This window comes from Triturus cristatus, chromosome 8 (assembly GCF_964204655.1).
Source record: "Triturus cristatus chromosome 8, aTriCri1.1, whole genome shotgun sequence".
Classification (NCBI taxonomy): domain Eukaryota; kingdom Metazoa; phylum Chordata; class Amphibia; order Caudata; family Salamandridae; genus Triturus; species Triturus cristatus.
Window position 1 is genome coordinate 1127880608 of NC_140591.1, and position 23073 is coordinate 1127903680.

The 23073-nt window shown below is 44.8% G+C and overlaps 1 protein-coding gene across 2 annotated transcripts in view; it reads left to right on the plus strand.

Annotated features, from left to right (window-relative positions):
* Window positions 1–23073, plus strand: part of TBC1D8 (TBC1 domain family member 8) — a 415888-nt gene that overhangs the window by 255073 nt on the left and 137742 nt on the right. For both annotated transcript variants that reach the window (XM_085622761.1, XM_085622760.1), the window contains exons 7-8: window positions 931–1125; window positions 13412–13573. In XM_085622761.1, the coding sequence (XP_085478887.1) occupies window positions 931–1125; window positions 13412–13573 (357 nt within the window). The remainder of the gene's footprint in view (window positions 1–930; window positions 1126–13411; window positions 13574–23073) is intronic.

Sequence of the window (23073 nt, forward strand, 5' to 3'; positions counted from 1 at the left end):
CTTTGCCCTATATTTTGAATGTAGCCTTGCCCTGAGGATAGTGATATCAATTTTGCATGTTGTACGGCAATAAGTAGCCCTCTGTATTGTCTTCACATGGCGATATTTACAAGAAAGTGTGAAGTAAGTGCATCTAAGATGCCCTGCTTGTTGTCTTCATTTCCTTCTGTATCATGACATTCAATAGTGTTTGGAGGCACATGTTTGAATTGTTTGGTTGTTTAAAGATATTTATATGGCGTAAACTGAGCCATAGGTAATCAGAGGGCTTCATTGTTTGACTACTATAATGACAATAGGAAAAGCAGTCAAAATGGTGACTTCAGCAGAAATGAGCAAAATATTGCCCCTCTCTTGTACATTTTTAGCCAAATACAAGGGCAGGCAAATGGTGCACCAATCAAAATTGGTGACAATGAGTATCTATGCAGTCTTTAATTGCCAAGATTTTGCATACATTCGCTTATTAGAAAGAGTCCATCTCATCATCTGTAGGTTGACAGATTACAGTTGTACAAGACCTAGTTGGGTCATGCATTGTACCCTAACCAGACAGACAATCTGCACATGCCAGGATGGGACTCAAAAAAAGACTCCTATTCCCCTACAGTCTTCTACTCGGATCTCGTATAAAGTATTGTGTGTAAACGAGGTGATATCACTCTGCCCACACACACCCCTGTTCATGTCCTTCCTTTCATTTAATGTTTCGTTTTTTGGTGGGTAATGATATTTCTGGGAAAGAATCTACATGCCAACATTGTAATGGATCAAATAATGTTGTGGTCAGTAGGCTTAACCTACTTCCTCTGACCATGACCCACAATGTCCATCAGGCAGTTCTGGGAATATTCAGTGAGACCTTTCCCGTGTGTTCTATTTATTACTTTATTTTTTCTAATATATCTTTTGTGGTTTCCTCCGTGACAGGTGTTTACAGTGGAGAAGATGGAAGACACCAGCCTGCTTCCTAATCCCATCATCATAAGCATACGGCATAAAATGGCCTTCCAGTTCATTGATCTGCGGGACCGAGATAGCCTAGTGGAAAACCTGCTTATCAGACTTAAACAAGTGAACGCCTTCAACCCATTGTTTGAAGTCTGCCTGAACAGCGAAGAAATGGTACCAAACCTATTAATTACTGTTTTGCCTCAACTGTGTGATCCTAGCCAGTTGCTTTACAGAAATAATTTGTGAAAAACAAACTATGGTGGAAAACAACTAGCATGTGAGGCAGTTCTCTGAATGAACAAGTGGTTTGCAGATTTCGTGCAATCTAGTAAAATTTATGGAAGCTTAGACTTGCACTATGAAAAAAACTGAAGAAGAAATTAATGAAATAGATTTTTTCTTCGTGAAGTGCATGTATGGTCATGAGTCAGTTGTATATGGTTTTTAGGTACAAGCCCCTTAGACTAGTATGTACATAGAGAAGAGGCGTAGATCATAGTTGGTGAGTTGATTATCTGATGGTTATCTTGTGGCTGTTGTTGGTTATCTGATGGGAACTGTGGCTATCTTGCAGGTGTATGAACTGGGGCAGTTGATGAGAAAAGGACCTCCAACATAGCATCTTCAATATTCACTCGCTGTTAATATATCCTCTTTTTGAATACTTTATGAAAGTATTCATACATTTTTTAAAAACTTAAAATCTGTCAAAATATTAATTAATTTAAAGAGTTGGCATGGATTTCGCATCACGGATGCCTGCATAACAGTAAAGGCTTTTCACTGCTGTGATTTCTTTTCACACAAAATCTTACCTGTATTATGTCTTTCACAACTTACTGTTTTGTTGATGTTACATGAATACAATGAATGATGGCTTTAACAATTGAAAGGATGTTCTTCTAGGTGGCTACGTTGCATATCACCTGATTATTTCAGATGTCGCCTCTATGTGCAAAGACCTTTTTGGCAGGTTTCTGTGATTGCGGACTCCTCAAAGGCCGCAGTGCGGCTGCACTGTAAGTCTCATTTATGCAGAATGTGTCCATATAGGGAGCCACTTTTATGAGCATGCCCCGGTATTGTAATTGTTTTATCACTTTAAAGGCGTCACTCTTTCTCATTACCATAGAGTTCATTTGAAATAAGAAAGACATAATGTTAACTGAAAGAGATTAATTGTTATCTCTGAGAAATGTAACCTAGATGTACTCTGTGGCACCCAGCACGCCTTGGCCCACAGACTACAAATCAGTCTGTGAAAAGGGTGCAGAACACAAGGTGTCTGAATGTATTCTTGTGCACTGTCTGCATAAAAATGTAGTGACGCAAAGACCCCAAGGCCAGACTCCATCTTGAGCAGCCTTGACTCCATTTTCTGCCTGATTATCAGCATGTCTATCTTTGACTTACATGCTGCCTGTCCTTCCTGTGGAACCTGTGAAACTGTAAAATCATCCAGGCAATGGCATCGATAAGATACCTAATGCTACATCAGTCTGGGACAAGTGCCTTGTTATGTATATTACAAAGTCAGATAAAGAAATAAAATAAACACTGTAGTCTGAATTGACATATTTTTACCGTACTGGTTTATACTAGTGTCTCTTAAGATTAGCATATATCAATTGACATACATGTGATGTTGGAAATTCCTCAAAAATTGCCCATGCAAGATAGGCTCGGTGGTCAACAATATAAAAGGCTCATCAAGTGGCCACTTAGGTAGAGAGGAGGGAGGGCCTTTGCCCAGGTTATTGCACAAGATACTGCCAGAGATCCTGACAGAGACCTCCAGATTGCCATACAGCTGCAGCATCCAGTCCTATACTGAGAGCTGGTATCGAGCCAACTCTGAGAAGAGCGGAGCTGAGCTCTTTTAATGTTTGTTTTCCTTTCGAGGAAACACACTCTCATGACAACTGATAATTACAACTTCTTGCTGAAAACTGGTATGCAGTGCCCTGAATCTTGAGAACCTCTAAATGCAAGTTAAAGTACTCCATACTCTTGTAGTATAGTGCATAGAAGCAGTCTTTAGGGTATTAGGTTGTCAAATGACATTTCAACTGCATTAGAGATGTTCATATTATTCTCATTGTTGGTGACCTTCATCAGTGCCCATCAGTGCTGTTTTAATACTATTTTGTGTGGTTATTCTACATGTGCTAAGCAACAGAGAGAGACTGTTGAAATAAAATAATTTTACACATAATGTCTTTTCTCTTGGTACAGAACTTGTGTGGAATATTCTGAAGAATTAAATTGGGTTTGAATTACTACTGCGTCCCTGACCCCAATTTAAGGGACTGCTAGCAACCCAGAAATCACGGACATCATATCAACGATGGGGTTGTGTGATGTTGCAACAACCTGTAGGTTGTGTGGTTTTACAAATCTGTACTTTCACGCTCAAGCGCTACGTGCACTGAGCTATGTTCAGGCATCTGGGGTGGGGGCACCAAACCTTGTAGAGCTAAACCAAAGCCTTAGTTTACGCAACAGTAGACTAACCCAGTGCGATCATCGTGATCGTAATCTCATGTAGATGTTAAATAAGACAATAGCAGAAAGAGTCATCAGTGGAACCTTACAATATACAGGTTGTATCATGGGGAATAAGAACTCTAGTTTTGTGCCTTGTCTTCTATCCCTCAAAGTAAATAATGTGTTGGCACCGCCTGAGACCCACATGATCGCCGTACCCAAGCACCCCAGCTACACTTCATGATTGACTGTGCAGGTTTTTTAATTAGCGGGCATCTGGTACATGACCCTTTTCCAACTGTTCCTCCATATTATCAGTGTGATGGCCTACAACCTATTCAGGGTCTCTTGGGCAGCATCAAGAAGATTTCAGAAATTGTGTTTTCCATAATAAAACATGTAAGCACTGAGCAAAGTGAAATGAATACGAAGCGGTTAGTACGACTTACTAATGGGACTGGGCGAAGAGTTAAGACAAAATTAAAAAATCATAATTAAGGCGAGCAGACAGTTTGTAAAGGAATCAATCGATGCATAATTCTCAAAAACATATTTTACGATATGTGCTTTGATCTTTCGGTGCTTATTTCTGTGATGATCTACTGGCTTGAATGAGAGGTGTTCTCTTTTAGACAGAGTGGAAAGATGTTCTTTCTGACTAAAGCTAAAACAAGAGCAGTTCATTTTTTGTTGGATATATTCTCCTTCAGGTGGAGGACAGAAGAGGAAAATGGCAAGAAGAGGTGTGGTGTCATAGGAATCTGTTAGTAAGATGACAACCTAAGTATAGTGTAATGAAGTTAACAATGAAGCCAGTGCCCTGACTGTCTACACAACATGGGCTGAAGTGGTTTAACATCAAGACTCTCTAAACCGTTCTACTTCTAAGTAACTTTGGCAGTTTCTTCTGCTTCAAGAATCCCTTAAGTGTAGGCAAAAAAATGTTATGTTATTTTCTTCTTTGCCTTACAGGCTTGGCAAGGGTTCATGGGCCTCTCTAATTCTAAACTTGCGTGTACTGTTGGTCATGGAATGCTTCTCTCTTGTTTCTGGTTACATTTTCCATTAGACGCCGATAGTAATTCCTTGTCCCAGATCTTTACTAATCTCCTTTGTTGGCCTCATGTATGCAGTGTCAATAAAATAGTTTATGGTGGTAAAGATGGAAAGTTCCATTTGTCATCTCTGACAATTGCAATTGTCAATGGCTGCTGTATGTTGATCCATAGTGAAATTGACACTTCTAACAAGCAGTGGCTGGCTGGGGGGATGTGACCCATTGCTACTTTGTACATTGTGTATGGGTTGCATTTGCTTTGCCAGGCAGCTAAAACTCACTCTGCCCAGACCTAAAAATGGCTAAGGGGGTATGCCTCATTGCCTCGCTCTGTGGACAGTGTTCATGCCGATTGAGTGCATAAACTGTCAAATATCCAAAACTCTATTTAGGCCTTGGCTTGAGCTGTGACCCAATTTTGCACTACAGGACCGCAGGAACCACGTATTCCTCCCTCTGTCCTGTCAGATCACAGTTTGCATCCATCCAAAATAAGAGTGATTTAACCTTTGGGCTAAGCCTTAGAAGTTACATGTTGATACCAGTAGAAGAAATGTAAAATATTTCCAGAAAATGTATATATTAATCTATGCACATTAATCAACAAAGGTGAGTGAGCTTATGTGTGATAAGGAAAACATACCTGGAGAAATTTAATCGCTATTTTTCAATTTACAGAAAACGGAGTATTGACAAATGTACACATAAATAAGGACCAATCCAACTCATGGAACTTCCTTTGTTGGCTTTATTTGGTGTTTAGGGCAGTAACTTTATCATTGTGCCATAAAAGGAGATGTGTGGTCAGGTTGCACTGGTGTTTTGCTGTTGTGTTAGTTTGGTGCTGTATTGTTGTAATGTGCTGTTTCTGTACCTTGACCTCAGTAGGATTGCTTAAATATGCACAAACAACATGTAATTATTGTTTGTGCATATTTAAGCAATCATACTGTGGTAGAGGTACAGAAACAGCACATTACAACAATACAGCACCAGACTACCACACCTGCAAAACACAATTACAGCAAACATGTTTCCCCACAAACAAACACAACACACTAGTAATAGCCTGCACACCAACACAATATAACACATTACAATAGATGCAATTGACCAGCATAACAACAGCATTCCACAACAACAACACAATCATACACTGACACTACAAAACAACATTACGTTGGAGTTGTATTTGTTTGTTTGTTTATTGTTTTTATGTTGTGTTGTTTTCTGTTATTACGATGTGTTGTGGTTCACTTTTGTTGTGTTATTGTTTCTTTATTGTTTCATTTTTGTGCTGTTTAATTTGCATTGTTATGGTAAACTTTTCTTTGTTTTTTCTACTGTTTTGTTCTATTTGTTCTTTTGTGTTTTTGTTCTGTTATGTTTTGTGTTAAATTGATATTTTTGCCTTGCAGTTATATTTTGAAGTGATTTTGTTATATTTTGCTGCATTTTTGTTTTGTTGTGTTGATTTATGCTGTTTTGTGTCATGCATAGGTTGCAGTTTGTTGGTAATTTGTTGTTTAGCTTATTGCACACTTTTGGTTTTTGAGGTTGAATTTATGTATTGTCTGTTGCGCAATAGTGATGTAATGTGTTTGTACTGTCACTGTTATGTTGAGTTCCTTTGTGGTGGGGTACTTTTGCTGATTTGGGTTGTGTCCCACTATGTTTTTGTTGTATTGTATTGTGTTATCTAGTTCCTTTCCAGACTTGAACTGATGCTTTTATGCTTCCATCCAAAAGTAGCACATTCTACTAATGTTCAAGTGAAAACAATCATCCAAAGGTGGTAATTTAGCACCACTTCATCTCCTTCATCTTTCAGGACTTCATTCAGCCTAGTCCCAGGGCAATCTCAAGCTGTCAACCGCTTGAAAGCTGCCTCTGAGGAGCTCGTCCATTCTATTTGCCTGAAAGCTGGTTTAACAATATGCATCTGTCCACTTTAAAACAATGTGCCCCTTGTTCTGAGGCCGGTGTAGCTGAGAAGGCAGAAAAATGCAACTCCACTCTCTGTTTAACTCTTTCATTCTCCTATATACAAAGCGAGCTAGGAGACATGAGTCTCTGCACAACCCAAAGACATAAAAGAGCTGTGCCATCCTGTTAGAAATGGGGTCTCTAGTTGGCAGTGGTTTGCACCCTGCCAAATAGGGACCCTCACTCTAGTCAGGGTAAGGGAGTCACACAGCTAAGATGTCTAGAATGAATGCACAAGAGCCTCACTGTCACCGTAACCCAGACGTGGATTCTACAGACAGGCAGAGGCACAGAATGGTTAAGCAAGAAAATGGACACTTTCTAAAAGTGGCATTTTCAAACACTGAACTTAAAAACCAACTTCACAGGCGACGGGTTAGCGAACTGGAGGCGGAGATACTACATCTCGAGCACGAGACTTCGCTCACCCCAAACCACGGGGCCCAACAGCTACTTGAAATTAAGAGACGGGACTATAAACAACTGCTCAGTGAAGAGGCCAGTCGACGTACCCTCGCCTCCCGACACAGAATCTATGAGCTGGGGGAACGCACTGGTAAACTGTTGGCCTGGCTGGAGCGTAAAGAATTGGCTGCGCGAAGGGTGGGGGCGGTCAAAGGGACGGATGGGGTGTTGATCACGGACCCTCAAAACATTGCCGAAGTATTTGCAAAGTACTATGAGCAAATATATACCCCGCCACAGAACTCATAGGCGGGCTGGGCGGCAGACCTCCTGGCCACCATAGACGTGCAGTGCCTCTCCCAGCAAGACCAAGAGACTCTGGAGTCAGACATCTCGCTCGAGGAAATTGACTGCTATCCAGGACACTCGCTCCGGAAAAGCCATGGGACCTAACGGAATCCCGATAGAGTTCATGAAATCTATGACTCTGAAACTGGCACCCCACCTGCTCAACTTGTATAAGGAATGCTATGAGACTGGCGCTCTCCCGGACGAAATCCGTAATGCCATAATAGTGGTGATCCGCAAACCCGGCAAGCCAGCAGATGAATGTGCATCGTATAGGCCTATCTCGTTGATCGCAGTGGCGGCCAAAATCCTGGCTAAGCTGCTGGCCAACCGACTACTCCCATATCTCGCGGCCTAGATCCACCCGGATCAGTCCGGTTTTATGCCAGGCCAAAATACCGCACGTAATCTGCGTCGTGTACACGGGGCTCTTGGTCGGGCGGCCACACTACAAGAGGAGGCACTATTGCTTGCCCTCGATGCTAAGATGGCGTTCGATACGGTGGCATGGGACTATCTCTTCGCTGTCCTGGCCTGTGTGGGGTTGGGTCCTCGGCTGATAGGATGGATTCGACTTCTATACACCTTGCCCACGGCTCATGTATCAGTCCATAACCACTGTTCGACCTCCTTCTCCCTCGGCCGGGGCACCAGGCAGGGCTGCCCCCTGTCGCCGCTCCTTTTTGCCTTGGCACTCGAACCACTTGCGGTCTGTATCCGGAATGACCCAGAAGTCAGGGGCCTTAAATGGACGGCGGACCACAAAGACCGCATCTCTCTATATGCGGACGATATTTTGCTATACCTGGCCTCCCCTGCGCGTTTTATCCGTCGGGTGCTACATATTTTTCATATATTTGGGGCCCACTCTGGGTACCAGATCAACTGGTCCAAATCCCAGATGTATCCCCTCTGGGGGGACCCGCCAATTAGCCCTAGGGGCTATAGTATACCGGTAGCGCTACAGGGTTTCCAATATCTGGGCATTTTCATAACAGGGGACTCAGCATTGTTCTATGAGCGGAATTTGGAGGGCCCACTACAGCGGTTCAAATCCGACGTGATCCATTGGAAAACACTGCCCCTTACCCTCCTGGGAAGGGCAGCCCTTTTTAAGATGCTAGCCCTCCCCCGTTTTCTTTATGCCCTGCAGAACACACCCATCCCGATCCCAGAGTCCTACTTCTTAAAGATTGACGCAGCACTACGTGGGTTGTTGTGGGATTCCGGGCCGCCGCGTATCGCAATGCTAAAACTGACTATGGGCCGGTATGACGGTGGGATTGGTTTGCCGGACCTACGCCTTTATTACCAAGCAACGCAATTGGTTGCAATCAACCAGTGGGTGTTCGGGTCTCATGACAACCCTAGTTTCCGAACAGATCGTTGGCTCCTGGGGAAGGGAGGATATAATCGGGCGCTGTACTCAAACCCTAAGAAATTAGGCTTGACTGGCCCCACGGCCAGAACTGTGGAAATTTGGCACCTGCTCCAGAGGCGCATGGGGTGGTACGGAAGACTGACTAAGGCCACTCCACTCTGGGAACCTGATTGTCTGGGCCGGCTGAGCGCCTGCGCGGGATTCGATAAATGGGATCTTATCGGCATCTCAACTGTGGGGGACATATGGGTTAAAGGCAAGAAGGCGTCCTTCACGAAGCTTCAGCGGAAGTACCAGCTTGCACCCTCTGAGCACTTTCGCTACCTTCAAATAAGCCATGCTATTGACCGCGCCCTGCCCACTGATACCCCCTTTCCAGATTACTCGCCTTTGGAAGACAGATTGCTGCTGGATCCAATGGACCGCAGGGCTATCTCCTTAATGTATAAAAAGTTAATTAATAACCGTGCTGACTCCATGCAGAAAGTACGGGCCAGGTGGGAAACAGATGTGGGCGACCTGTCTGACGAAGAGTGGAGGGACGCGCTGGCCTCCCCTCGGGAAGTGGCGATACCAATGCGGCTCCGCCTGGACCAGCTCAAAGTTCTACACCGTGTGTATTTTGATGCAACCCTGTTGTGTAAACTGGGTAGACGTCCAGATGAGATCTTCCTTCGGAATTGTCATCATGTAGGTACATTTACACATATTCTGTGGGCCTGCCCCCCATACAGCACTATTGGATAGAAGTCACCCGTCAGATGGCGCGGGCCATCGGTAAAGCAGTCGCCCCTCCCCTCAACTGTGCCTCCTAAATGTGTGGGATGCCACGGACCTCACCCAGCGGAACAGGAGTGGGCAGCGTTAGGCTGGGTAATAGCTAAAAGGAATATTGCCCAGAAGTGGGGGGTGGACGCCGTGCCATCGTTGCGCGCATGGGCCAATGATATGGATTTATCGATGGTGGCGGAGAAGACGGTCTACAAGGGTCGAGGCTGCCCCAAAAAATGGGATCACAAATGGGGGCGGTGGAACAAATATCGAGGGGATATAGTCATGTCTCCCACAATAGAACTCCGACGAGAGAGACAGGCCCTGCTGGACAATTTGGAGTAGGTGCGATGGCCTAAATTCTTGGAATAATCTAGCCTAATAGGGCGTGTATGGGGTCCCCCTGGTCCTAAACTGTTCCGGTAATTACCTCCATATTGTTTCAATGCTTGTTCTGTCTCAGTGCTAAATGCCCTTGATGTATTGCTTATCGTCTCTAATGCCCAACATGTATTCTGTCTATGTAGGTGCTACTTGAGTGTCATGACTGCTGTAATGCTGCTGATTTCGCTGTTAATAAAAATTATTAAAAGAAAAAAAAAAAACAACTTCACCAAAATATGTACTTTTAATTTGCGAGTTCAGAGACCCCCAAACTCCATATCTCTAAATGTTCCCAATGGGTAATTACACTTAACAGATATTTCAAGGCAATCCCCATGTTACCCTATTGGAGAGATTGGCCTTGCAATAGTGAAAAACGAAATTAGCAGTTTTTCACTATCAGGTCATGTAAAACATACCAGTTCATGTCTTACCTTTTAAATACACTGCACCCCGTCCATGGGACTGCCTTGGGCCTAACTTAAGGGTGACTTACATTTAATTAAAGGGAAGGTTTGGGCCTGGCAAGTGAGTGGACTTGCCCGGTCAAAATGGCAGTTTACAACTGCACACACAGACTCTGCAGTGGCAGGTCTGAGGCATGTTTGCCGTGCTACTCATGTGGGTGGCACATTCAGTGCTGCAGGCTCACTAGTAGCATTTGATTTACAGGCCCTGGGCATACCTGGTGCATTTTACTAGGGACTTACTAGTAAATCAAATATGCCAATCCTAGATAAACCGATCACTAATACAGTTTACACAGGGAGCACTTGCACTTTAGCACTGGTCACCATTGGTAAAGTGCCCAGAGTCCTAAAACCAGCAAAAACAAAATTCAGCACAGTCAAATAATACAGGCGGTCAGACACAAAAAGACAGAGGAAATCAGACCAAAGAGTCCAGGTCGAACACATCCTATGTATTGCATTGCAATGGAATCATAAGCCTTTGGTGATACAAGTTTTGTGCCTTTAACGCTGTGTGCTCACCAAAGCAGGACTGGTGTACTCTAGGGGCAGTGTTTACGTTATTTAGCCTTTATTTACACTTATCAAATACCTATGTTAGGCAGTAGCTCAGGGTTGTTTTCAGTAATCAGAAGCAGCTTCTACTATAGGAAATGTTGTAGAAACCTGGGATAGGCCATGCCTCAAATTAGCATTTCCAACTCTCATGTTATGTGGCCTTCTCCGTGGAGAGCAATGAGAGGGTGTAATTGGACACATTTGGCAGGTTATGCTGTAAAACCTAAAAGTGATCCTTCACAGGAGAGTGATGAAGGCAGGAGAGAGTGGTGTCACTGCTCAGCCGTGCCCCAGATTTTATCACTGCAGAGAGAGGTGAGTGTTGTTCAGCCTGTACGTTCCCCTTATGCCCCAACAAGTGAACTTTGCAGAGAGAGAGAGATGGTGTGGTTGGGCACTGTGGCAGATCAACCCACAACACCCCATCTGCCTTCTCCCTTAGCGATAACCCATGCCTAGGAAAAATGCTAGTGATTCAGCCTTGTGACTTGATTTTTGCCTTGCCCTGAGAGATGTTCTTTGCAGAGGGAAATGAAGGTGTAATAAGACACCTTGCTATGGCTTGTCCTTTAGCCATGGATGGGGGAACTCTTGATAGGCAAGGTCATTGCAGTCCCACTAGTCCTCTGTCCCAAAGCACCCCTGGAGGTTTGTGGTGGACAACTGTTATAATTCATGTATCTTTGCAGTCAAGAGGCAGGGCTCGCAAGATCATGTAGGATACTTCTTTATTACATAGTTCCAATGGGAAGAAGTATATAAGATGTAAGTTGGAAAATAGGACACCTCACCAGGAGCCTCCAGACTGCAACTGACTCGCACAGCCAACATTCCAAACAACATTCCATTCATGCATCATCCTTTGTACTGGCTGAACAGTAACATCGACATATGTCCTAGACATAACACATCCCCTTCCTTATAAGAACAACAAAGATGCAATACGCCCTACCTCTTTCCTTGACAAGGGCATAATTATTGTACAATCACCACCCGTACTGCACATGGAAACTTCCAGTACATGCAGATGTAACACCAACCCTCTCACTTGCAACACCCTCTATTGCAACTAACTTGTTTGAAGCTATTCTACAGCCCTCTAGGTGCTAGAACACACACTGTAGGAAATGTGCTTCCAAATACAGTGTTCTGATCTGTAGAAATTACATTTGGCGTGGGCAGACATCTTTAAAGTGTACAGAAATTAATGATGACTGCAGGAGTCAATACAAGAATGCAAAGCCCAACTTCACATGAGCTAAGGGTTTGGGGGTCTTTGGTGATGACCGCACACCAGGTGACCCTGGATCACACGTGAATGGTGCAGTAGTCCTCGATTGGTTACCCAGAGCAGGCAATAGCGTTGAGGTGGAAAAGTAGTTTCCAGCCACACCTAAGGGGTTCCAGTCCCACTTTCTATGGCAACTTGATTTGTGGGATATTTAAAAGTAGCTGTGTGTAGGCACCAAAGGTATTGATAATAGAGGGTGATTTTCTCACTTGTGTTAAAGGTTTCCGCCCATCGGACAACTAACCAAGCAGGCTAGCTCTTCACGGATGCTGTTGACCTCAGGCAGTCTGTGGCAACATTAAGTTTAATGGAAGTTCACACACAAGAATCAGTATATTTATGTTAATATGATGGGCAAACCAGCCTTCTGTTGACTCTTTTTCTGTTATCACAGAACAAGGGTTTCTGTAGTAAATGTCATTAAAGTCCTATTGGTCAAGATGCACTGGAAGTGAACGCTCCAGAGGCATGTGGGCCAAGATTGTCTAGTGAGAGGTTAGGATTAGGAGAATTGGGGACATCCTGAATCCTGCTAGCGTTCTTGGTTTCTATTCTTAGTGTTTGTGTTGTGTGTCATCACATGCTCATCTACATGTTTGCTGCCTTTATTGAATATTTTTAGGCATCCATTATTTTATTTTTTTAAACCTGTTTTCATGGTACATGCATATATCGAATAACGACAGTCCCCCCTGTCAATACAGATGGTGCATCAAATGACGTACATTGACACATGAATATACAGGCGGAAGAGCAGTACACAATCGTTGAATGAGAAGACAATCGCCATGTTATGTATAGCAAAAATGGGGGAGTTGGGGGGCGGTACATGCTCCATGGAATGTTTTGAGGCTTTTGTGGTTTAGGGAATTGAAACAGGAATGACAATGAGGTACATTGTCGAGAACATAATTAAACAAATAAGAAACATAAACAAAAAACGATGTTTTCCCTCTTGTAGCACTTTGAGTCATGTGTTGCAGAAGACATCCATTATTTGTATTGTATTTCATGTTGTGAAATTGTTCCATTTGCATTTTGATAAAATAGCACCCAGTCTTTAAAGGCACCCACGTTTTCAGTTACCTGTCGAGGTCCTCATTGGAACTTGTGCATACCTCAGTCCATCATCCCTCATTCTGAGGTCTGAAACTGAATGGTGCACAAATTATTAACCCGGTAAATACCACACTACCCGGTGAATACATTGGTATTCAATGGGTGCTCAGTAACACCCAGGATTGAACAGAACTTGAAGTGAGCCCTTATGTGTGTGGTTTTGAAGACTGGTCACTAACCTACTTCTTTCTGGCCCACAGACCTCCCCCTTCTCCAGGGTGCAAGAGTTAGGCCACTTTGGGATGCCGAGTTCACAGGGCGATGACGCCTTAAACGGGAAGGAGAACAACCACGTGCTGAATGCAGAAGCCCTGATGGCCGCCTTTCACCAAACAGGAACTGAAAATCCCGATGCCAGAATGGTATGCACTTGAATGATTGCCTTCCTGTTCCTGGCAAGAGCAGCACAACACATTCAGAGCAGCTTCCTCCATTGTCAAACTAGCCTTTGTTTTAAGACGCAACAAAATAACACTTTCTCTTTTAATCATGTCCTGTCCTGGCTTTGTAGCCACTGTTGTTGAGTTGTTTATTGTCACAACTGACTCTCTAGACTTTTTGCTGTAGGTGTCTGCTATATTTTTGTCACCCCCCTCTCTCAGGCCACGTCTGGCTGTGATTAGTCAATAGGCTTGTTATTGCAGGTCTGCAGTTATCTGGCTGAGAAGTCCTCAGAATTGATAAGAGGACTGTGAACCACCTATTTATGCCACAACTGCTTTACCCCACTATCCAGTGGCGGCTCCTACGCTAAAGCGGAAGAGCGTTGCCCCACCTGCCAGAAGCCACACAAAATAAAAGTGAAATAAAACAATAATAAACCTTATTGTTTTATTGTTGCTTTGTGGTTGAGGTTTGGAGGCGGGGCCAGGGGGATGATAGGCTTGTGAAGGAGTGTTTTGCACTGCTATTTAGTGCGTATGACGGTCTGGCCGGCCAAACAGTCATGCGCACTGAAGCTCTCTCCAACCCGAGCTGCGTTGCCGGGTTGGAGAGAGCAGTCGCAGGCTCCAAGTCTAACTGGGAGCGCAAATCATTGGCACTCATGCCAATCTTGACGCTGCTTTCAGCAGCTTGAAAGCAGCTTCAGGATTGGCGGCAGTGCGCTCTGGGAGCCTGTGCCTGCAGAAGAGAGCGGTGCGATGCGGCAGGTAATTGCTTCCTTTTTAATTAAATGTTTGTCATCCGTCCTTCCCGCCCCTCCAGTCTATCCACATACCCGCCGCTACTGCCACTATCACCCGCAAACCACTTCTAATACAAATGCTATCTTCTCTGTTGGCTATGTCAAGACTGCAAGAGTAAAGTATAGTTGGAGAAAAGCCTTGGATATTGACTCGGACAATGAGGCAACCAGAGACTCTGTTACCAGCTTAAAAACAAGCATTGGCATAGCCAATAGGTCTCGCTTTTGGGACCTTATAAGTGTTTAGCCATGCAACAGTTGCATAACTAAATACTTATAAGGTCCCAAAAGCGAGACCTATTGGCTATGCCAATGCTTGTTTCTGTTTATAACTGCTCTAAAGTAATGGCGGCGCACGGGTGCCACCATTACTACAAAGAAGTAATAAACAGGAAAATAAAAACTGGCTCACGGGAGAACATCAAAGCGGCCGCGAACGTGAGGCGGGCGCGCCCGCGCACATGCACTGTAGCTCTAGGCTTCAGTGGTAGCACTTTTTTGAGCCCTCACAAAAAGTCTCGCCAGACCAGCGCATGCGCTGGGTCAGGCGAGACCTAATGCAGAGGTAAAGCCGTTGCAGCCCTGTGGTCTCTGGCCCTCTCCACATTGTGTGCCTGGTTTCTCTATTTCAGCAATAGGCCTTGCTGGTTATCGTGGAGCATATGTCTGCCATTTGTGATGGATAGATGGCTCAAGCTGGTAATTTTAAGGAATTTGATGGACGAGGAGTACCACAGTTTTCGCCAAATGTACTTAGCATTTTAACAGTTGGAAATGTTTCAATGTTTGTGACCATTAAAATGCAGTTTTTAATGTACTGAAGCCGTATTGGGGTCGCTAAATTTGTTTCCGACTTATAAAGTGGCTTTTGGATGGTTACCAATTCGCAATTTGGAAGGGGCATTTTGTAGGCGTCCCTTTTCAAATTGTGTATCCCTATATGATTTAGTAATTTTCCGCTACCGAAATCCGGTGACAAAACATTGAAAAATGACCGACTCCTGAGTTGGGTTAGTAATGCTTTCACAAAAGGGAAGGGGTCCCTTTAAGGCTCCTTTCCTTTTTGTAATTCTCAAAAAAAAAATTGTTTGGGAGTAGGCACTGGTCCAGGAAACCACTGCCAATTATTAAACAAATTTAAACTCAGCCAAGTTTCCTTTAAGGGGAATGAGCTACATTTGGAAAACCTTTCTCTAAACAATGCCTCCCAAATGTAACCCCTAGTGTTCTGCATAATTTTTTACTAGCAGCCAGTGCAGTCGAAATTTCTGCTGGAGATGGAAAATCATTTCGAAGGGGTTATCTAAGGTTCTTTTGGAGTTTTCTCTGTGTGCGTTTGTTGGAGAGGTTCATCTTTTGCGTAGTATTCCCAAGATTTATTGCATTCTAACATTAAATCTATTTTTGCTGGCCCTAGAACTCTGTGCACTTTACTCCTGCTAACCAGCTGTAAAGTGCCTGTACTTCACCTTTTAAATGTAGTAAAATTGGGATACACCAAATCGGCACATTTAATTTACTCATCGTCTCCAGGTTATGACACTACATGTACCTAGGGCCTGTAAATTAAATGCTAAAAGTGAGCTGCAGCACTTATTGTGCCACCCACTAAAGTAGCACTCGAAAATATGTCTCCAGGTTTGCCCCTGCAGCCTTGGTATGCAGTTTTAAACTGCCATTTTACCCGGGCAAAATAAACCCTTTGCCTGGCCTAAACCTTTCTTTTTAATACTCATAGGTCACCCCAAAGATGGGCTCTGAATGCAAAAAATGGCAGGGTGCGTGGTATATAAAAATAGGGCATGTATATTTAATGTTTTACGATACCTTGCAGTGAAAAAAATCCAAAGATGTTTTTCACTGTCATTGCTGGCCCTCCCATAGGAAAGCTCTGGACTACACTATGACAACTTATAGTGCTTCTTTTCAGGTATGGGAGCAGCTAGAAATATGGTTCAAGGACTCCTTTTAATACTAATTTAAAATCCAACTTGATGGTCAAGTCAGATTTTATATTACAGTTTAAAAGGTGCCATTTTCCTAACTATGCCAAATGTACCTTGAAAGCACTGGACTACACTATGGCAACTTATAGTGCTTCGTTTCAGGTAGAAATATGGTTCAAGGACTCATTTTAATACTAATTTAAAATCCAGCCTGATGGTCTAGTCAGATTTTATATTACAATTTAAAAGTTGCCATTTTCCTGCCTATGCCAAATTTACCTTCTGCTAGTGTCACCCAGAGCTGAATAGCTTTTGGATTATGTGTGAAGTGGCTCCCAGAGCTAAGACAAAGGTAGAGGGGTTGACATCCCCCAGACAGGATGGCCATCTTGGCTGTGTCCAGGAACTTGAATAACTTCAAATGATGGCTACCATGTCACAGGCAGATGTAGCTAACAGCTGGGCCTGCCCTCTCTATTGTCCTGCAGGCTAGGCACCAATCCTAGTGTGAGGGGGGCTGCCTGCAGAACTAGTTTGAAGTGACCACAGGGAGGGTTTTCATAGTCACACCTCTGGGTGCGCACAATGGCCTTTGCACAGGATAAGAGAGGTGCGGTCATGTTGGTTTTAGTTAGAGATGGGCACTTTGGGATAGTTTACAGTACAACACACACAAAGTGCTGCAAAAGTGGGTAGGGTCACACCTGTGAACTTTTACCCCATTGGTTTGGAATTCACCAGGAGTTTTCCTCACCCACAGGCTGGCGCTGGGCTTTAGTGTTGCATCCCCAATACCCTCCTCGGATTACTTTTGGACCTGTGGAGAGCAGATTAGGACTAGACCTGGTGTCTGTGACTCGAGAAGAGCCTTGACCTGCTCTCCTTATACACACGACATGGAAGTGGACTCCAAGGTCATAAGGCTGACCTGTTTGGGTTACAGAGACACAATGAGTTTCAAGATGCCTTTTTCTTGCATTCTCGGCTGACCAGTTCCAACTGGGCCTGCCTCGGACCTTTCCGATGGCCTCTGCTGGAGTGAGTTTTGCCCCGAACTGCTGTCCCACAGGTCCTGGACCCTAGGCTGGTGACAAAGCATACTCTTCCTGACGTTTCCTGAAGCCTTTGACTAGGAAACTGTTTGCCAACTTTTTGGTCTAAGAACCCTTGAGGGACAGGGACCAACCTGCCAAGCTGATCTCATGAAGGTGCACTGTCGTTGGGCCAAAGGTTTCAGGTTGCTCCCACTACTTTCTTCTCTGCAGCAGCTAATAAAATGCAACAGGACCTCACAGAGAAGGTGTCTGTCCCTGTGGAGCCCTCTTCAGCTACACCCTGCAGTCTTTTCCTGCTGGAAGAGTCTGAGCTCCAAAAAAGTGACTAGGTCCGAAGGTCAATATCTTCACAGAGCGAAGGCGCAAATAACATCAGCCCGGTGAAAGACCTTCTCTGGACTTGAAATTCAAATTTCTCCCACTCTAAACTTTCCAGCCATAGGTAAATGGCTTCACCAGGAGCTCGTCCAGTGGCTTTTCGCTGTAGAACCCTCCTCAGCCACAGCCTGCCCCACTGAGGACTTTTGACCTCCATTCCACAGACTAAGTCCAAAGGCAGAATTTGTCACCGGGACGAACATGGTCCCTGCTTCTGACCCGCACTCCATTGTGATCGGCCTTAAACCTTACCCATGTCCAAGTTAAGCACAAGCAGATGACCGCGGTTGGCCCTTTATGCTCTTTGCCGCTATTTTGAACCGTACATTTTAAAAATACATAACTCTGGTTCTACTAATTAGATTTTTGATGTTTCAGTGTAATTTTATTTATGAAAATGTACTCTATTTTTTGTTAATTGCCTTGGGATTTTTCTTGTGTTTTCACTTGATTACTGTATACATTAAACATTGTCTCGAAGTTAGGCCTGACTTCTTTGTACTAGAAGGTTAAGCACAGGTATATTTTGTGACTTTCGTGGTTCGCCCTGACAAGTATTGTGATTGTTATTTGGAGTGGATTCTCACCTCAACTAATACTCCAATATCTTACTGTGCTGTAGCAAGGATTCAGCTGCAGCATGTTTGTTACTTTTGTGTCCTGCGTTTGTAATATTTGCTACACAAAGATCTGCTTCTTGACAATATATTTGAGTTTCAAATCCCTGCATCTGATCTTTAGGAATCTGCATAGTTTACCATTATTGAAATCCACAGTTTCATAAATCCTCCTTTAGATTTTCCATATTGGTGTTCTTTCATTCAAGAACAAGGTAATGGAGTGTTTCAGAAATGTGTTCAGAAGGCGGAACCTAATAAGCGCAGTAGTAAAAACGTGCTAATGCTTCAAACTAGTGTGTACAGATGTTTCTGGCCCAGTATGTAACGTACGAAGGGTTTAAAGTCTGAAAAATCTAAAATGCACCTGGCTAAAATGTTCCTACAAAGAAAAAACATTTTCAATGAGAACCCCGCTCTATTCCTTGTGCTAACAAAAAGGTCTAACTTTGTTAAGACGCTAAATTCAAAGTACAAATTTGTAATCACTCTCTCAGGACTGAGTTATCATCTGCCTCTCAAGTGGTAGATTTCAGAAACCTTATTAACATGACCAATTTATCTCTCTCACAAGTCGGACCAAGACAGTAGGCGAGAGATTTATGTCCCATGTGCAGCACTTGGCCTCTACAGCACTTGGCCTCTACAGCACTTGGCCTCTACTTTTGCATATTTAAATTCTAGGTGGGGCTTGATCCGTAGTCTTGCTTTCAGAGTTGGCTGGCTCATGCATGTTTAGGATGTACCATATGGTAAGTTGCAAACTCGGCTCACTCTTGGAGTCTGGTGTTCCGTCTCCACCGTGATCACCATACATCGTGACGGGCGCTCTGACTAAGATTATGGTTGGCACTACAGTGTGGTGTCTGTAGGGGCTTGGTCTGTCCTCCTGTCCTTTACTCTGCACTCTCAGCATGAGCCTCTCTCCCTGTACAGATCCCTGTAGCTGAATGGACTGATATATGACCTCTTTGAAGTAAGTCCTACGAGTAGTAATAGATTTCTCTGTATTTTAGATCAAGTACACTACACTTGACAGGTGAAACAAAGACCTATCAAGCCAGATATTCCCTCACACAACTTACTGAGTTTTACCAAAGTTAGTGAGCCGGCGGACCTTGTATTGCCCATGAATGTCCGTGACTGGGAGCACCCCCTGCCTTTGGCTACATTCAATGTTGTATTACTATTTCTTGCTCATTGCGCTTTAATTAAAATGTACTACTGGTGCGGCCGGCACAGGTAAGAGCGTTGGGGCGGGGAGTCGACACACAACTGGATACTTAAAATAAAAATAAAACTACCTACCTTGCACTCGCTTAGTCAGCGATGCAGCGAGCGCCAGGTAAGTGGTTTTATTTATTTATTTTACCTATCCCGTCGTCTGTCGACTCCCCCGCCTACCGCTCTTACCTGTGCCGGCCACACCTGAGGTACTGTTTGCTACTAATGCTATAAACATTTCTTGGTGCAGAATAACACCAGCATCAAAAAGTACTGGCAAAGCCAATGGGTCTCGCCTTTGAAAGGCGCTAAATAAGGTTTTAGCTTTCTCCTTGCTTGTTTTGATGCTGAACAGCATCAGCAAAAATGATAAATGATAATTTACTGTTCCAAGTTTGGGACACCCATCATTGAGCTGCAAATGAATGATTTAAAAAGCGAGCATGTTTTACAGAGGCAGGACTGGCCCGGTGGCAAATTTCAGTTGCTGGGCCGCCCAGGAAAGGGGAAATAAAAGTGTAGGATTAATGCATAATATCGTTTTCAAATTATACTGCTCTGCAGGACAGTGTGTTTATTATTGTGCAATTCAGCATCTGTTCCGGCTTAGTACACTAAGAAAACATAAAGAATGAGTTTTGTACTTGCATTTGTAAATAGAATCGGCCGTTCCACTGGACCAACCAAACCAAGTGACAAGTAACCCATGTTAGACATGATATCATCAACCTGCCTTGGCTTAGTGCCCCAAAGCAGGTTGCTTTCTGGGACTCGTAGTCCCTTCCTTATAATGGGAAGTGTTAAACTGCAAGCCTCGGAATGCAGTGTGCTGCTGGCCCGAAGCTCAAAGTAGCCTAAGGTGTCACCATCGCGTGACGCTACTTGGCACCTATGTGCATGGTGCCTGTGATTGGGCAGGTACACAATTTCATCTGGCAAAGTCCTGTTGGCTAAAAAACTGTCTGTCTGAAAGTGTTGCGCGTGAGGCCCCATGGTGGTTATGCCACCTGTATACTAACACGGACTCGAGCAAGAAAGTGCCTGAAGTCAATTCAAATCTCGGTTTGGGCCCGCTCCCCCCCCCCCCCCCGGCCTGAAATAAACAACGTTCGAATGTAAATAAAATGCGATACTTCGCTGCTCTTTCACGAGAGAAACCGCGTGACGTCGTTTTGCTCTTTGTTAACGAGAAAATCAGTTGCCTTTTTTTGTTGATGTTTGTAATGGGCAATAGCCCAGTTCCTTAAGGAAAGGAATTGTACTGCTTAGACAGCCCGGGGCTGGGCATCCATCCGCCCTGTCACAAGAAAGTCACGTGCTGCTTGATTGTTAGGAAGGAGTAAAGCAAGGGTCAGCGAGGCTGTTCTTTACTAAAAAGCATGAGACTATTAATCTGACCATCAAAAAGTTTGTACAGATTTGAGTAGCTTTTTATCAGAATAATAATGTGAGGGAGCAGCCTAACTACAAACTCACCTGCGGAGCCTTGCCACGCTACACCATTGCCGCCATTGCCGCCACCGCCAAGGGTCAAACGGTCACCAGTATCTTCCGCGTCGCCGCCCCGGGACTGCAATTCCCGGCAGCCTCAGCGGCGGCGCGACGTGGTGACGTGCAGCAAGCGCCAGGAGGCGCATAAAACCACAGAGGGACCGGCGGAGCGGGGGGGAGCAGCCTAACTACAAACTCACCTGCGGAGCCTTGCCACGCTACACCATTGCCGCCATTGCCGCCACCGCCAAGGGTCAAACGGTCACCAGTATCTTCCGCGTCGCCGCCCCGGGACTGCAATTCCCGGCAGCCTCAGCGGCGGCGCGACGTGGTGACGTGCAGCAAGCGCCAGGAGGCGCATAAAACCACAGAGGGACCCGCTTCGCGGGACGCGTGCGGGACGCGCCGGGCTAAGCCCGGGCAAAGGGCGGGCCGTCTGTGGCCGTCAGGGGCCAAAGGAGGCCGGGCCGGGCTATACCCCTTTCCTCCTAAACGCAACCAGTCCAGGAGGATGCCCTCTCCAGGACCGTGCAAATCCACTGCCAAGGAAGGGGGCTGCAAGGCAGGGTCGTTGGACAAGTACTTCAAACCTACTAAAGAAGATGTAGGTAAGGAAAATTCATTGGAGAAACGCAGGGCTGAGCGGCGGCGCTCCATTGATTCCATGAAGAATACGCCCCTGCCAGAGATCATCCCGTATCCCATTACCCAAGAGGATGGCACGCCCCCACTTAGTCTAAAACCTCTGACCCCTGAGGACTTCCCTCTCTTACTGCGGGACATCCCCACTTCCCCTGAGTTGGCCCTTGGAAAACTCCTAGATATAACCCCTTCAGGGACTTGTCCTACCCCTGTTAATCTGGTCACTCAAACCCCACCTCCGCATGCAGCCAAGAAAAGCAAGCCTAAACAAAGAGTTGAGGTAGAGTTGCACAGGCCCCCACCGAGTAAACGTAGTAAAAAGTCAACGGGGGGCAGGGGGAAAGCCAAACCGTCGCATCTAGATTTCGGAAAAAAACACACACTTGTACCCCAGCCTGGGAGGGATAATAAGATTGCCCCCACTGCTCTTCTCTCAAAGGTCTCTAGTCCAACTAGAGCTACTATTCTAAACATCCCAGTGGCTGATACACCTAACCCTTCTACAGCTATAGGGAGCTTAGAATCGCTACTGCGTTCTCTTCTACAGCCCATTAGCGATAGTTTGATAAAAGTAGAGAGTAGGCTCACTTTATTGGAAACAGCTCTTACTAATCTGAACACCTTAGTTAGTAAGCAATCCAATAACACGGGACCTTATCCCTCCGCAGGAAACCTTACTAAAAAAGGAATTACGAAGGGTAATAACAAAGTCTCCCCCCAGAGTGCGACTACTGCCCCTCCTTTGCAACCATTAATGGCTGTCTTAGACCAGGCACCGCGCTGCAATGTATCTAATAGGACCAGAGAGACAATGAATTCTGCCTCTCAAAGTTCCCATTCGGGGACTATTGACGGCAATCTAGAAGTTGGTGGTATCTCTCTACCCTCCCCGGGTCGGCCGGCTCCAAGTCCAAGGAGACCAGACTTGCCGCCAGAGGCTAATAGTCTAACGGTGGTCCTAGCAGGCGTCCCCCGCTTAAGACTAGGGGAGAACGAAGATTACCAATCACTAAAATACAAGGTCATTAAATGGCTGAATTGGAATCGACCCCTACCGTCCCATTTTAATAATGAGATTATTATGGTAAGAAGGGTCCCCTGGTTAGGTAAAACTAGGAAATCAATAATAGGGGACTGTATCCTGACAAGCTTTAAGGACACGGGCACTGTGCGGCACATTTGTAAAGGAATAAATAGGTCACTGGACTCTACTATCCAGACCATGCCAGTATCCTTTTTTTTCCCCCCTACCCATATGCATCACATCCCGACACAAGATGAGTGGGTGAGGGTGGAACACAGACATAGATACAGGGATCATGT